General features: G+C 44.7%; 2 protein-coding genes across 2 annotated transcripts; one reads left to right on the plus strand and one right to left on the minus strand.

Annotated features, from left to right (window-relative positions):
• The first annotated feature begins 1,979 nt into the window (after positions 1-1,979).
• On the plus strand, positions 1,980-8,274 carry LOC147982829 (uncharacterized). Its single transcript, XM_087540555.1, has 4 exons — positions 1,980-2,035; positions 2,424-2,737; positions 3,917-4,135; positions 8,135-8,274. Exons 1-4 carry the CDS (start codon positions 1,980-1,982, stop codon positions 8,272-8,274), a joined length of 729 nt encoding a protein of 242 aa, XP_087396681.1.
• Positions 8,275-10,088: 1,814 nt separating this feature from the next.
• LOC125535036 (putative disease resistance RPP13-like protein 1) lies at positions 10,089-11,750 on the minus strand. Its single transcript, XM_048698099.2, has one exon. It carries the CDS (start codon positions 11,638-11,640, stop codon positions 10,189-10,191), a length of 1,452 nt encoding a protein of 483 aa, XP_048554056.2. The 5' UTR covers positions 11,641-11,750; the 3' UTR covers positions 10,089-10,188.
• Between the last annotated feature and the right edge of the window lie 3,931 nt (positions 11,751-15,681).

Here is a 15,681-nt window from a genome sequence, read left to right on the forward strand (position 1 = left end):
TCTCTCTGGAGAAATCAACTAGACTGCTCTCTTCCAAGTCTTGCAAACACTCTTGGCAAACATAAAGAAGTCTCCAGGGATGACAAAATGTTTGACTGGGAGTAGTGGGTTGGTGACACTGATACTTTTCTGAATGGTCCAAACACGTGACAAAGACAAGCCAACTTGTCCAAGGCACAATAAGTCGTGGTTCCATAGCAAAATGTATATTTAATTATCTGTGCATTTGTCTTTCTTTGGGCTCCCTTTTACATTTTACACACGAGGAATATCATCCACCCTACTCCAGCAAAGTTTGACCGTGGAAATTGTTTGGGCTTTTCTAGCTGAACTTCAGTGGAAAATCATGGCACAACTCGTTGGCAAGGACACAATATTCCCCCTTTCTATCTCCGTCAGTGATGATGAGAATCACAACTCCATACGTCAGTGATGTTGAATATCTTTTGCAGGCTTACCTGTATTCTATTACTACCTGGGGTGTGTCTGTTCATGCTTCACCATAAAGGAAGTTGAGTTTCCTTGAAGCTTGTGTCAAACTAATCTTGAATTATAATTCTGTTCTAAATTTCTAGCCCGTTGATGCTGTTCTTTTCTTTTCCCATTTTCCTCACCGAAGTTTGAATTCTTGGGCACAAGTAATAAGTCGAGAAAAAGAGGATAGCATCGTGTACTGCTATACTCTCATACAATTGATGTACATTTCCTTGAGTTTTGATTCACAAAAAACATTTCCTTGATTTTACGCAGCAAAATATACTTGAAGTTAGGATCTGATATCCAGAAGGGAAACGTTTCACGACGGGGAACCGGCTGAAGCTTCGGCCAGTCGCGTCCACGCGCGAACGTACCGAGCGACTCACCTAGCGACACGTAGGATGGGGGGCCCGCTCACGTGCGTCTTCTCCCCCCTGTTTCTCTTCTTCCCGTCGCTCGTCTCTCTCTCCCCCCGCTGCCATGGTCAACCTTCGCCGGCCGGAGGCCTCCCAGGGCGCCGCCGCCATGGGAATCAGCCGATCCGGCTGCCCTCGGCCAGATCTGCTCGGATCGGCGCCACCGGAGCTCTGCCTGCCCTCGTCGGACCCGACCACGTCTGAGCTGCAACCCACCACGCGCGGAGCTGCAACCGTTGAACCTTTTTCCTCCCGGAACGGCACCGCGGCGACGATGGCCATGGGCAGGCATGGGAGCTCGGCGGAGCAGCAGCAAGTAGCTGTGAAAATGGTTGTAACAAATTCCAACACCGTTTTGTAGAAAAACCAACTATGGTTGCAGCAAAACGACGTCATCGTCATCGCGGGATTCACAGCAAGACAATTAGTTTGAAGCTTTTTTCAATGCCGGTTGTAGCTTTTGTAACCGCCGGTTGTAGATTTTCGTTTGTCGTCCATGGCTTACGGCTCCATGGTTGAAGCTTTTTTCATCGTCGGATGAAGCTTTTTTCATCGCCGGTTGTAGCTTTTCTTTGGTCGTTCATAGTTTCCGTCGTACGAGTTGAAACTTTTTTCATAGCCGGTTGAAGCTTTTTTCGTCGTCGGATGAAGCTTTTTTCATCGCCGGTTGTAGCTTTTCTTTGGTCATTCATAGTTTCCGTTGTACGAGTTGAAACTTTTTTCATAGCCGGTTGAAGCTTTTTTCGTCAGCGATTGTAGCTTTTTCCATCATCGGTTGCAGCAGTAGGCATCTCCCCTGGCGCTAGGACGGCGTCTGAGATGGTGTCTTCGTCTCGCACGAGGATGAGCGATGGCGCGTATCTTACGCCGCCGATCTGCAGACACATACACTTACGTTCCGTGACGGCGAGCTGATTCTCCGACGAGACGCGCTCCGCCTCGTGCTGATCGACGGGCGTGGGGTTACGGTTGACGCGCGATTCCTTCGCGTGGGGGAACGCATCGACATCAACGACGTCATCTCTCTGCCGTGCCATTTTGTGAAGATTCGGGAGCGACTACCGGCGACGTGGCCGTCCCCAGCGAATGCGGCGTACGGCCCGGGCCGTGGCGCGGTACACGGGAAGCATGCGGACCCTCAGGTGCGTGCTCCGACTCGTATCGAGGGGGTCCAGAACCCCACCCACCGCCCGTCAATGGTGGATGGGCGACACGTGGGAGCAGATCGCCATGGGGGACCCCACCCCGACCCTAGGGAGGAACCATATGGAGTGGGGGAGGCAGGGGGAGGGGACGCATCATTTTCCCCACCTACCACCACTACCGCACGAGGCGCGCATCTCACCTTCCTCTTCGGGCATCTGTGGGAGTGAGCTAGGGTTTCCCCCACCCCCATCTACTCCCCACGCGAATCCTTCGGGTGGTGGCGCGGCAAGGCCGGTGGCGACGACCGCTCCTTCGCCCAAGTCGCTGCGGCGAAGCGACCCGGTGGTGTGCGGCGGGACCCGTTGGGAGAGCGTGGTGGGGGAGATCAGGAGGGTGGAGGGACAACATGGGGCGGGGCGGATTTGGCGGAGGGCGCAAGGCTCCGCCACCAAATCAGACTCGCCATATGGTGTGGCAGCAACGAGATCCACCACCGTCGATGGCTGGTGGTTCGAGATCTAGAGGTGGTGAGGTCGGAGACAGATGGGAAGCTACCGCGCGGGCCATGAGCGGGGAGACCAAGGAGACGACGACGGGCGCCAAGGAGCCTCCTCCACACCCTCCACCTCCGCCTCCACCGACTGGACAAGCTGCGACCAAGGGCACCAACGAGATCTGCATCAACTGCTCCCTCTCAGGTCATTTCGCTCCTCGCTGCCCCACTATCCGTTGTGAGAAATGCAACAAGCTAGGTCATATGGCTCAACTTTGTCAAACTCTGAGGCCCTGGGAATGTGTTCCTCTCATGTGCGGATTCCAGTCGCCTGGCCAGGGTTTCTTCTATATCCCTGACATGTGTGCCGCTAAGCAGAGCGTAGAAAAAACTAACAATGTTGTGATCACTGTAGTGGAGGGTGTTGCATCGGTTAGAGAGATTGAACATGAATTTAATGCCATCTTTGCTAAAAAGCCTGGTAAGAAGAAGTGGAAATGTGCTGCCCGTTCCATTGGTCGTGCTAAATTTGTGATGCGTTTTCATAATGCTAGTGAAGTTGAGAGAGCATGTTGTTATGGGAAACGTATGCCATTGATGGAGGGGGCTGTTGTGGTCTGCATTACACCCTGGACTGCTTCGATTGGGGCCAAGGGGATTATGGAAAAGGCTTGGGTGAGGGTTCGTAATATTCCTATCGAAAAAAGGTGCACTGAACATGCTGCCTATGCTGGGGCTCTGGTAGGGATAACACTAGAAGTGGATGAAACTACTATACACAAACCTGAATATGTCAGAATTCTGCTGGGGTGCAGAGAGGTGGAGAGAATTCCCCCCTCAGCTGAAGGAATGCTTGGGGAACAATATTATGACTTCTTTTATGAAGTTGAGAAAGTTGTGACATTGGGAGCTGACAAAAACTAGTCCTCCATAGCAGTTGATAGCAGTGCATCTCCTTCCTTCCCCAAGAAAGCAAGGACGGAAACATATCTTGCTTATTCTACTGGGCAAGGGGAGACGAGTGCTTCCATGGTTGGTACCTACTCATCCCAGAATTATGATAAAGGGGGGCAGAGGTTGGCTGCTGTTGCTGAGAGTGAAGAAGAAGAAGAAAGTGACGAGGGAAACCATACAGAATTGCTTATCGAAACCATGGCAAGAGAACATGATACTGAAAAAATGACACATTGTGATCCTCATAGTAGTGAAGCTTCTGAGGAGAAAGTCCATGATGGGCTGGAAATGGAAATGATAACAGGATCTCCCACTCATGATGTTGATGTGCATAAAGGTGCTTGGGGAATTTTGACTCCTGTTCCCCCCTCACCTCTATATCTTCATTATGATGATACAACTTATGGGGGTATTTTTCCTCCTTTGGCAGATTATATTGCATGGCCATCCCTGCCTCATATTGTTCCACTCGAGGAAGGGTCTATGGAAGGGGGAGAAAACTGTAGTACTTATACAGTTGAATCTCCATCTGGGTCCCCAACTCAAGATAGCATGATCTATGAGGAATATGCTCCACGAAGACAGATGCAGAAGCTAAAAAAAGTGGAGGATGTGGCCACCAAAAGGATGACGAAGAGAGATTCAGAAGGTATGAGAACTCCCAGCTCAAAAAATCAGTTTTCTGCTTTGTCTGATTCTGTCATTATATTGCGTGCTTCATTAATGGGAGTGCAAATCCCAGATGATAATTTTGCTGCTATAGATATTCTACGTGAACTTGAACTCTCTAGAAATCTTTTGCACGACAAAAATATTGAGGTGAATCCCCCTAAGATGACCATCGGTGATGGGTTAGGAAATGAGATACCCCTTTCTTTAACTTGGGACGATGACAGTAAGGATAGTGAGGATCCTTTTATCCCTGTTTTGTCTAGACAAAAGAAAAAGAAGTATCGTCACAAAAAATCAGTGGTGGTTATATCTCCTAATAAATCTGTTGGACCTATGACAAGAAGTCAAATGAAAAAAGGAGAGGGTAGGGCTGCTATGGACCCTGGCAGACCTATCAGAGTTAGGGACAAACCCGAACGATATAAATGAAAGGCATTTTTTGGAATTGCAGGGGGGCAGGTAAGAAGGGCATGTCTACCTGCCTCATGGATATGATTAATGCCAATGGGATTGATTTTATTGGTCTACAGGAGACTATGAAAGAGACATATAAGCTATCCTTCTTTAGGAAGCTTGACCCGAACCAAAAATTTCATTGGGAGTGGATTCCTTCTAGAGGGAAATCTGGAGGAATTCTTTGTGGACTTAGTAAAGATAATTTTGATATCCTTACTACTAAATATGGTAAGTACATCTTGCAGTTAGATTTGTTTGATAAAGTCAAGAACTGTAGGTGGTCTTTGATGATTGTTTATGGTGCTGCTCGTGATGAACATAAACCTGAGTTCATCGCGGAGCTATCTTCTATGTGCCATAATACTAACATGCCTTATCTGGTGGGGGGTGATTTTAATATCATTATACATTGTGGAGAGAAGAATAAAAAAACAGCCATTTCTCACTTCTCTGATGTGTTTAACTCTGTCATTCACCTGCTTGGGTTGAGAGAGATTCATATGACAGGTGGCTGTTATACCTGGTCTAATAAGCAAGAAAACCCAACTTTGGAAAAACTGGACAGGGTCCTGATGTCCTCTGATTAGGAGGATTTATATCCCCTTGCATCAGTAAATAAGTTAGTTAAGGAGTACTCTGACCATAACCCCTTACTGTTGGATGGTGGGGGAGCCTCATCTAGAGCACCAGGTAACAGGTGCTTCAAATTTGATAATGCTTGGCTTAAGAATCCAGATTTCCTTCCCCTGGTATCTGAGATCTGGTCAAGGCCAGTTTACACCATCAACCCTATCGACTCTTTGAACATTAAGCTGAAGAGGTTTAAAAAATTCTTCAAGGGGTGGGGGTCCAATTTGTTTGGTCATAACAAAATTAGAAAGAGGATTATTAAGCTTGAGCTTCAAGAATTGGAAAAATTGGAGGAGGAGGTTGGACTTTGTGGGGAAGCCTACACTAGAAAACTTGCTATCCTGGTAGAACTTAATGAGATGTATGTGGAAGAGGAGATGCATTGGCACCAATTTTCTAATGAGAGGTGGCTTTTGCAAGGGGACAATAACACTGACTTTTTCCACAAGGTAGCTAACGGGCGTCGTAGAAAAAATTCCATGATTTCCCTAGAATGTGGATCTGTGACCATAGAAGGTACCAAGAACTTATTAGCCCACGCCACGGAATATTATAGAAACCTTTTCGGACCGGCCCCTGGCAATCTTTGTCAAATAGATGCAACATTGTGGTCTCGGGAGGAAAAAATCTCTCCTGAAGATAATGAAGACTTGACTCGTCCTTTCTCCCTTGAGGAGATTAAAAAGGCTCTGTTTGATATGAGATCTAATCGAGCCCCTGGACCGGATGATATCCCTGTTGAGTTTTATCAACATTGCTGGGAAATTGTCTCTTCGGATCTGATGTGCTTGTTTGAGTGGTTCTATGAGGGCAAGTTAGATGTGCAGAGGCTGAACTATGGCATTATAACTCTATTGCCTAAATCATCAAACGCCAATTGAATTCAGCAATACAGGCCCATTTGTTTGCTGCGTTGTCCTTACAAATTACTCACCAAAGCCATGGATATTAGGGCTAGCAAATATGCACACAAGTTGTTCAGTATACAGCAGAATGCTTTCATTAAAGGGCAGCATATAGTTGACGGCATATTATCCTTGCATGAGGTACTACACTATACTCATATTAAAAAACGAGTGGGAGTGATTCTTAAGCTTGATTTCGAGAAAGCTTATGACAAAGTTAATTGGGAGTTTTTACTTGATTGTCATGTGAAGCGTGGGTTTAATTCCAAGTGGTGTTGGTGGGTTTCTCAAATTCTTATGAATGGCACGGTCAGTGTCAAGATTAATGATGAAGTGGGGCCTTATATACAAAGTGCCAAGGGGGTGAGGCAGGGAGATCCTCATTCCCCTTTCCTTTTTAATTTGGCGGCTGAGTGCCTAACTAAGATGATGTTGACGGCACAAAAAATGGTCTTATTAAAGGTTTGGCTGCTGATCTTATTGAAGATGGGGTGGGCATCCTACAATACGCTGATGACACGATGCTTTGTTTTGAACATGATATCGACAAAGCCATCAATGTCAAGCTCTTGCTCTATCTTTTTGAACTCATGTCTGGTTTAAAAATCAATTTTGAGAAGAGTGAGGTTTTTGGTATCGGAGGAGATAATGATATAGACTTAGTTACGCTGATATGTTTGGTTGCCAAGTGGGTACCTTGCCTATGAAATACCTGGGAGTCCCAGTAACATACTCCACTCTCAGGAATGAGGATCTAGATTCCCTGGATGGAAAGATGATTAAAAAGCTTGACGCCTGGGTGGCCTATGCGGCCTCCTCCGGGGCCAGACTCACTTTATTGGGATCTAGTCTGGATGGGATTCCATCTTATCTCATGTCGATGTTCCTTTTCAATAAAACCTTTATTGAAAAAATGGACAAACATCGTAGTCGATTCTTTTGGAGGAGGAAGAATAAGAAGCATGGGTATCATATGGTTAGATGGACAAGAATATGTCGATCTAAGAAAAAAGGGGGGCTAGGTATTAAGGATCTTCATAAACAGAATGTTGCTCTACTTGTTAAATGGTGGTGGAAACTTGAAACTAGTGATGGGTTGTGGCAATGTATAGTCAAAGCCAGATATTTCAAGAACAAGACAGTTGCAAATATACGCGGTTGTTTCTCCGACTCTCCTTGTTGGAAAGCTATTATGAAAGTCAAGGACTCATATATGGCTGGTAGGAAAATCGCTATCGAAAGTGGTAACCTAACTAGGGTCTGGCATGACCTTTGGATAGAGAACAATATATTGAAAGATCGGTTCCCTGATCTGTTCAACATTTGCCATGATCAGGAGAGTACTCTGGCATCCTGGGTAGCGAATAACTATGAGCTTAATTTCAGACGCAGACTATCAGGTGTTTTTGGTGAGCAGTGGACCTGGATGGTTACAGAGGCTAAAAAACTTTCTCTGAGTAACTCCTCGGATAATATCTCCTGGGCATTTAGTAGTAAAGGGAAGTTTATGACTAAATCGATGTATGAATGGCTGGAAAGAAACCTGGCTGGCCCCAATTACAAGTGGGTTTGGAAAGCCTCTGTTCCATTGAAAATTAAAATTTTCTTATGGCAATTATTTCAGAATGCTGTGCTTACACGAGACAATATGCGCAATAGGAAGTGGCCTGGAAATCCTATGTGTTCCTTTTGCACAGATATAGAAACTGCGAATCATTTGTTCTTTACTTGCCCTCTAGCTCGTACAGTTTGGGGTGTACTGGGTATGACAGTTGGGGTCTCTTGTTGTCCCCGATCTCTTTGGCAAAGTTTTGCTTGGTTATATAGGTTCTTTCCAGGAGGAAATCAATTCTATATGATGATTATTGCGGCCATTTGTTGGGGTATCTGGTGTCTCCGCAACAAAGTTACCTTTGATAAATATGTAGCTCGCACTCCCCTGGAGGCTGTTTTCACTGCCTGCTCGTTTATGCTGTATTGGGCAGGGTTGCTTAAAGCTGAAGACAAGGCGAAGTTCCAAGCTGGAGTGAAGAGGTTGGCTCACGTGGCTGCTGCGCTGGCGGACAGGCCCTTCACTCGCGACAGGCTCCTCTTGGATGACAAGGATGGGATTCAGATTGGCTAGCTGCAGCTGCTGATTGGGTCTCCTTTTAAGTATCTTGATCCACTAGGGTTTGATGCCCGCTGGATATCTGTTTCATGGTCGTGTTTTGGCTAGTCCTTTTGAGGTAGTCTGATAGTCTCTTCCTGAGAAATTAGATGTTTTTATTTGGGTTGTGGCTTGTTTGTGTCATCAGGTTTTCGCCCCATGGCGGATGACTCGCTCCAGAGTCATCATGCGGTGGGTTTCCTGATGATGCACCAGCTCGCTCCCCCCTTTTCAGTCTCATTTAGCTTTTTGCAGTCGGTCCTATCTTTAGATCTTGGTTATTCTGGTACTTCATCAGACTTGGTTGCTACAGACTGATGTATTTCCGTTGATTGCAAAATTAATGGAAAGGGGTATGAGCCCGGTTGGAAAAAAAAATCTCCCCTGGCGCTCGATTTTTTGTTGTTGCAAGCTGGATATGAGCGCGCGGCGAGCACACCGATGAGCACGCCGGTGACCTCCGGTCGTCGCCACCGGAGCTGCAACGGTGGCCATGGAAGCTACAGCCGCAGGGGGTGGGCTGTTGCATGGGGCGAAGCCGGTGACGAGGATGGCCGCCGAGGACTGGGACCGGCGACCAGGGTGGCTGGAAAGACGGCCGGCGACCAGGGATGAGGAGGGCAGGCGAGGGAGGGGCGCCGACGAGGGGGAACGCGTGCGGCAGGCGAGATGGGGTTTGCGAGAGGAAGACGACGCTCGTTACGCGCTCGCGAGAGGAAGACGACGACCTGGTTGGATTAGGATCCAACGGCTCGGGACGGGCCGATCTGACGGCTAGGGTGCAACCGGCCGAAACGTTCGGCCGGCGCACCGGCGCCTAGTATCGCCCTATCCAGAACGCCCTACTTGAGTAATCTTTCTGAAGATATGTAACTTGTCCGTATAGCAATCAGACTCATAATTTGGTGGGCTCAAACGGGTCCTCTTTTCAGTGCTGAAACAGGCTTTGGACTGAATTTAGTAACAGCCCATATTAGACGCTTTTTCTGTTAGTTTTTTCGCGTGGATTTCACACAGAAGTTACCTCCAATATTGTCAGGTCTTGAATGTGCTATAGCTAGTATTATGGGATATTGTAACTGACATAGTGTAACAGAACGCATTGCCATCACTGTTTAAGTGTTTATTATTCAAGTCGACATAGCAAGCAGTTTCCTTAAGAAAAATAAAGCTTATGATTTCCTTCTTGTTTCAGATCTAGCTAGACAGCTGACTGTACCGTATTTTCTGGTTCCACTCTTCGGTTCTGGAAAGTTTTAGACGATCGACAACTTTGTTTTGTTTGCTATTCCAAACTAGCAGCTGTCTTCCTAGAAGAAATTGTTTTTGTTCCCCCCTGTTTCTTGGCTTCTGGACGAGTGCTAGGATGCTCGTTCCGACAGGTCAGGAGGCTGTTGATGTTACTGCGAATATCCAAACCATATACACCTCAAACTTAAATCATTATCCTCAGATGCTCGTTCCGACAGTTTCTTAAATTTTATCAGAATATTTCTGCTTTCAGCCTGGGAAGGATGCCGGCGCCTAGCAGACTTCTTAATCCAATCTTATCATGCAGTTGCAACTGTAATCTAACCTGATCCAAGTTTTCGTGCATTCCACATCCACGCAACAGCACAACATATAATTAGTAAGTCACTTTACTTAGAGTTCACTCGCTAGTGATAGTAAGGAGTGGTAGTCAGTACTGTCGCATTGGATGATGTCGTTTGTTCGCTATCTAAAAAGAGCAGGTGGTGGATCGCTGGATCTGATAAAATGTACAAGTTTATGGTACGTTAACTGAAATCATTAGTACATTTATTACTTCAATGGTATACATGAACACATCCGTTTATTCTGAATAAGAAAATACAGCAAGAGCTACATTACAAGAGTTGTGAAACAAAATTAGACCGGCCCTCCTCGTCGCTTCCTCCCTGCCAAGGTGCTACCTTGATGTGTATCCTGAACACGACTTGTAACAAAATATTCAAATGATTCATGCGGGGGTATCCTTGATTCCCATAAAATGAGAATGAAGTCTCCTTTTGGTCTAACACTAGGATCCGTTAGAAGTTCCGCAGAAGTCACCCTTGGTGGTTTCTCAATTGAAGCATTCATTGTATAAGGTGTCATGCTATGTGGATGTGAAGTAACATCCGTTATGTCCACTGGATGGCCTTGTTCTTGGAGCGCTATTCTTGGTGGCATACCATACATGGAGAGGTTCCTTTTAAGGAACCTTATCCCCTTGTCCAATATGCAACACCAAGATTGAACATGCAGACTCCTCCTTAACGCATCTGCAAACACAGTTATTTCGACAAGTGAAGATTGCATACTATGCAACACCTTGGCAAATTCATCTGCGAGCTGAAGTAGCCGTGGATGTTCTGTCGGGTCTACGCTTCCGAATGCCATTATCTTGAAAAGGTACCTCAACTCATCGTGAGATAGAGCACTTAAGAATATCGGCTTCACCGATCCAAACCGGGCTAATCTTTTAATTCTACTTACAATGATGATCTTGCTTCCTCTTCCAATTCGTATGAGAAATGAGTGAAACTTTTTCCAGTCATTGTCATTTACATCAGAAACAAACTCAATAACAATTAACATCATCCCTTTCATAGTCCTCCTGTGGTCAAGTATTCTTAAAAGGTTGTCTCCATTCAAGTGCAATATAGAGGAGAAGCGCAGGCGAACCCTTTCATCGCCGCACACATGAGCAACCAAAGTTTTCTTCCCAATTGTTGCACCACCTATGAGCGGAAGAACTGCTAGTGCATGATCACCAAGAGGGTCGTCGTGCTGCAGCAAGAAGCTCAAGAGCTTTTGCTTTTCAGCATGCCGGCCAAACATGAAGTTATCTATGTAAAGATAAACATCATATGGCCTACGAGACATGCGCTCGCATCCACCCAGAAGGATAACAAATTCTGCCATGTTAGCAACAACAATTTCCAAGCTTTCCAAGGCACAATGCAACTCAAGGTGCGTGCCCTTATTGCTTGTTCGAGAACGCTTGGCTAAATACAAGCTCCCAATAGATGAGTCGTTACTGCTAACCTCGTCAGAGCTTGCCCCGTCTTGGAGAGCTTGATACTTCGAGTTGTCCACCACACTGTATCCTCGGTACATGGCCTCTGAGAGCATATTGAGCTGCATCATCATCCCGGAGTTGGTTATGTACCGTGTGTCCGCCTCCTCGACGATGGTGCAAACTCTCACCAGGAGATGCTGCAACCTCTCCATCACCTTCTCCTGCGAGTGTGGACGGCTAGAATGGTACTTGTTCAGCAGGAAGGAGATGAAACGGCTCACTAGTTCACCTGCAACCGCAGACAAGGCAACCTCCATGGCCAGAATTAAGTAGGTAATCAACTGGTCGGCTTTTTAACAAATTTATAGGTGGCATCTGCCAAGTCTTGCAGAGAGTCTTCGCGAAATATGAAAGTCTCCATGGTTGACTTTTGACTGTGACGAGTGGGTGGGCGACACAAGGATACTTGTCATTTTCACCTTTGTGCTAGTTCAGAGTTTAATAAAAAAAACTTGTACTGTGAGCATTTTTCATATAGGTCAGTCTTGACCTGATGTTGATCTGCACTATGGTAATGGAGAAGAATTTTCATCTGCTGCAACTTGGACGATCGACAAACTTGGTCTTGTTTCCTATTCAAAGCAACTCTCTCTACCGAACAAGTCTCGCAGAGAATCTTTGCAAAATGGAGAAGTCTCCAGAGATTTATAAGTAGTTGATGGCGACAAGATGGTGGGTGACACAAGGATACCTGTCTAAATGTCCTGACATGTGACATGGAAAAGCTAACTGTTCAAGCAGCATGAGAATATTGACCACTCTAGCAGAGTTTGACGGTGGAAATTATTTTGGTCTTTTCGAGAAGGACTTGAGTGGAGAAGCAAGGGGCAACACATCGACAAGAAACGATATGCTTACTTTCTATCTTGGTTAGTGATGATGAGAATCACAGCTCCATATACTTCAGTAATCTCTCAGGGCACAGGTAAACTGTTTGTCGTTTGTACTGTTGTCTTTTGGTTTCTTCAGAACCTGATTGATTATGTGTGGTTTATTTTGTACTAGTTCAGTCTTTTAATCGAAAAACGTTACATCTGTGAATTCGTCAGATGTCAGGCTTGACCTGATGTTGACGTCCACAATGGTAAAAAGTGTTGCTTGATCTGCAGCTCAGCAGTGGCACTGCAGAGCCCGGATTCTCAGGACCGCCTTGTTAGCAGAAGTGCGCTCCTTGTTAGCAGAGGTGCGCTCCTTGTTAGCAGAGGTAAAGGCACTAGAAGTCCACAAACTTGCTCGGGTTGGGATGATTTGGTCCAAAACTTGCAAAAGCTTACTCCACCACCCACAAACTTGCATCCTAGGTGCAAAAAAGCCCACAGCCAATCACGAGGTTACATCTAGCACTGTACATTTTATAGAAAACGCCCTGAATCCTTTAGAATTGACGCATGGGTCCAGATTTCAGCCAACACAAAAAGAAACGGAAGAAGGAAAAACTGCGCCCGACGCAACTGTATATTCTATATAGTATATACACGACGAGACCCGGTACGTCGTGACTCCTTTTCATTCTTTTTTTTTGGAAGACTCCTTTCCATTCTGATTGATCAACAAACTAAATTGGCACGTATATCATGGCGTAGACGTAAGTATTTCAAAAACATACAAACGTCTTCTTACCAGTTTATTACAAAAAAGCATCTCACTCAACTCATTTTTGGCTTCGATAAGATAGCTAGTTAACTGTAGAGATCACAGGTCATCATGCATCAACCTAGCTAGCTACTCTCTCCGTTCGAAAATATTTGACATGGTTTTAGTTCGAATTGCTCTAGAAATTAAGATATTTCGCGTTCGACTATCCTAATGAACCAAGCAACGATCTGGCGAAATCGAACCAAGCTCGTATGTATGTGCACTCGATGCAAGTGATATTTATTTAATGAAATTATATATTATTGTGTGTGCTTCATTTTTTATGGTCAAAGTAACAAAGTCTCAAATTTCACATGGTCTAATATTTTGGCAGTAGTGTCGTGACAGCGAAAATTTTAGAGCAACACTAGAACCTCCGACGATGGAGACGTCACATTCTTTTCTGCAATACAACAGATTTTTGCGATTTGCACGAGCTTATTTATTTTTAGTATGATTTTAACACTGTACTTTGTTTTGGTCAAAATCGATTTCAACAGAAGCATTTTTCTATTAAAGTTTAGGCCAGCAAACTAGTAGAGTGTACTTTTTTGTGAGTGATTATAGAGTGTACTTGAGCTTATGTTTGTAGTTTAAAATTGTAAAAAGGAAGCATTTAATTTATTTGAATTTTGTGTGCTTAGTTTGATTTTCTTTAGTATCACACCATGCCTGCCTTTCTATACTGATGAGGTTTTGATGTGATAGATATATATATATATATATATATAACGCGGCGTTTCTATGGTCATATGGTATTGACGTATTTCCTTTTGTAGATGAGGCTAGTAGTTTATACTTGTATTGCTTTGGAGTACCATATTTTTTTGCATTTCATATGTATATAGTCAGGGTGTACGTACACATATACTGGGCTGCTCCCTGGCTTGGAGGTGACTACTAACAGATATATCTTTTCAGTTTTACTAGGTCTGTTTGTACGTGACGTGTACTATGATTCTTATATGATATAAATGAGACATGCATTACCATGAAAAAAAAAGATGACGTGCTAACAGATATATAAACAGTGGCCCGCAAAAAAAAGATATATAAACAGCTTTCGCGAAAAAAAAAGATCATTTGATTGGGCGACGTGGTTTGTTTGTTCGGACAGATCAGCCATTTTTCACACACACACACACACACATATATATATATAAACGACCCATACGCATATGAAACAAATAGAATAATTTGGTCTGTTGGTTAGCGTGATCGAGCAGTCCTGCCGATTGTCTGAGTTCGACTCGTCGCGGCTGCAATTTTTAACGCTCTATATTTATTTATTCTCATCCGCATACTGACAGCTGGGACCGTGCTGCTGTGCATCAATTTCGAACAAGTTGGGGTGGTCTTCGCAAAATATCCAGTGGCGGGTGGCCGCATCAATTTCAAACAAGTTGGGGTGGTCTTCACAAAATATCCAGTGGCGGGTGGCCGCTCCTGATTGGCTGTGGGTTTTTTTGCACCTAAGCTGCAAGTTAGTGGGTGCTGGGGTCAAGTTTTGCAAGTTTGTGGACCAAACCAGCACCCACCATGCAAGTTTATGGACCTCCGGTGCTTTTACCTCTTTTACCATTATTGTCCGTCCTTGTTAGCAGAAGTGCGCTCCTTCACTGTAAAGACAAGCCAAGATGATTTCTTCTTTTTCCTGTATGTCATCTGGTCTAGAAAGACAAGCCAGGCTGATTTTATCATCTTATATCATTATTAGTGCAATCACTAAACTACTTACCTGGGGTGTGCGTGTCTGTTCATGCTCGACCTTAGAAGTCCATTATCATGGTGATCTTCAATTCTAACTCAGTTTTAAATTTCTAACCTGTTTTTGGCCATAGGAGATCACGGCACCATTTGGTTTTATTTTGCCCTTTTTCACACAGAAGTTTGAATCCGTGCACACAAGTAGAGATCTGTTCGAACTCGCACTACAGTTGTTTTTCCTTAGATTGAGAAGCAAGCATTGTGTAGTGTCTCTCATACAAATAATATAGACATAATTCCTTTTTGGTTCCTCAGAACCTAATACTGAAAGTGTGGTCAAGTGATTCTGCACGTGGCCTTTTGGCTCAATTAGACTTATGTTGATGAGCAAATCTGATTTTGCTCTCCGCAATGGTAAACATGCACTTTTCTCATATTTTTCGTAGCTTCAGATTTAGAGCTTCTCTATCCCGTTTAGCCTCCCGTTGTGGCCGGGGAGCCAAACCAGTGCAGCAAACAGTTTTCTAAATGTTCAGAAGTTTCAGTGTCCAACACTCCAGAAAACATTCTTTTTTAATTTCAGTTCAGTTTACTCACTTTCGTGTATGGATCAGGATTTGTACAATGGTGTGAGATGAAATTGTTGGTTATAAAAGAAGTGCAGGGCATGGTTGGTTCTGATAGAGCATACCATTTTATTATAGATCTCCAGTACATTGAATGGTATACAATCACCCCTAAAAATAGCCTTTTCATGGCCATCTGAACACATCCGTTTCACATGTACCAAAAAATAATACAACAAGAGGTCCAAGAGTTTTGAAACAAAATTAGATTGGCGCTCCTCTCCGCTTCCTCCCTGCGAAGGCACCACCTTCATGTGTAACCTGGGCATGACTTGTAACAAAATGAGGAAATGAATTATGAGGTGGTATCCTTGATTCCCATGCAATAAG

This window comes from Triticum urartu, chromosome 2A, assembly GCF_056163025.1.
Source record: "Triticum urartu cultivar PI428250 chromosome 2A, HENAU_Tu73, whole genome shotgun sequence".
NCBI classification, from domain to species: Eukaryota; Viridiplantae; Streptophyta; class Magnoliopsida; order Poales; family Poaceae; genus Triticum; species Triticum urartu.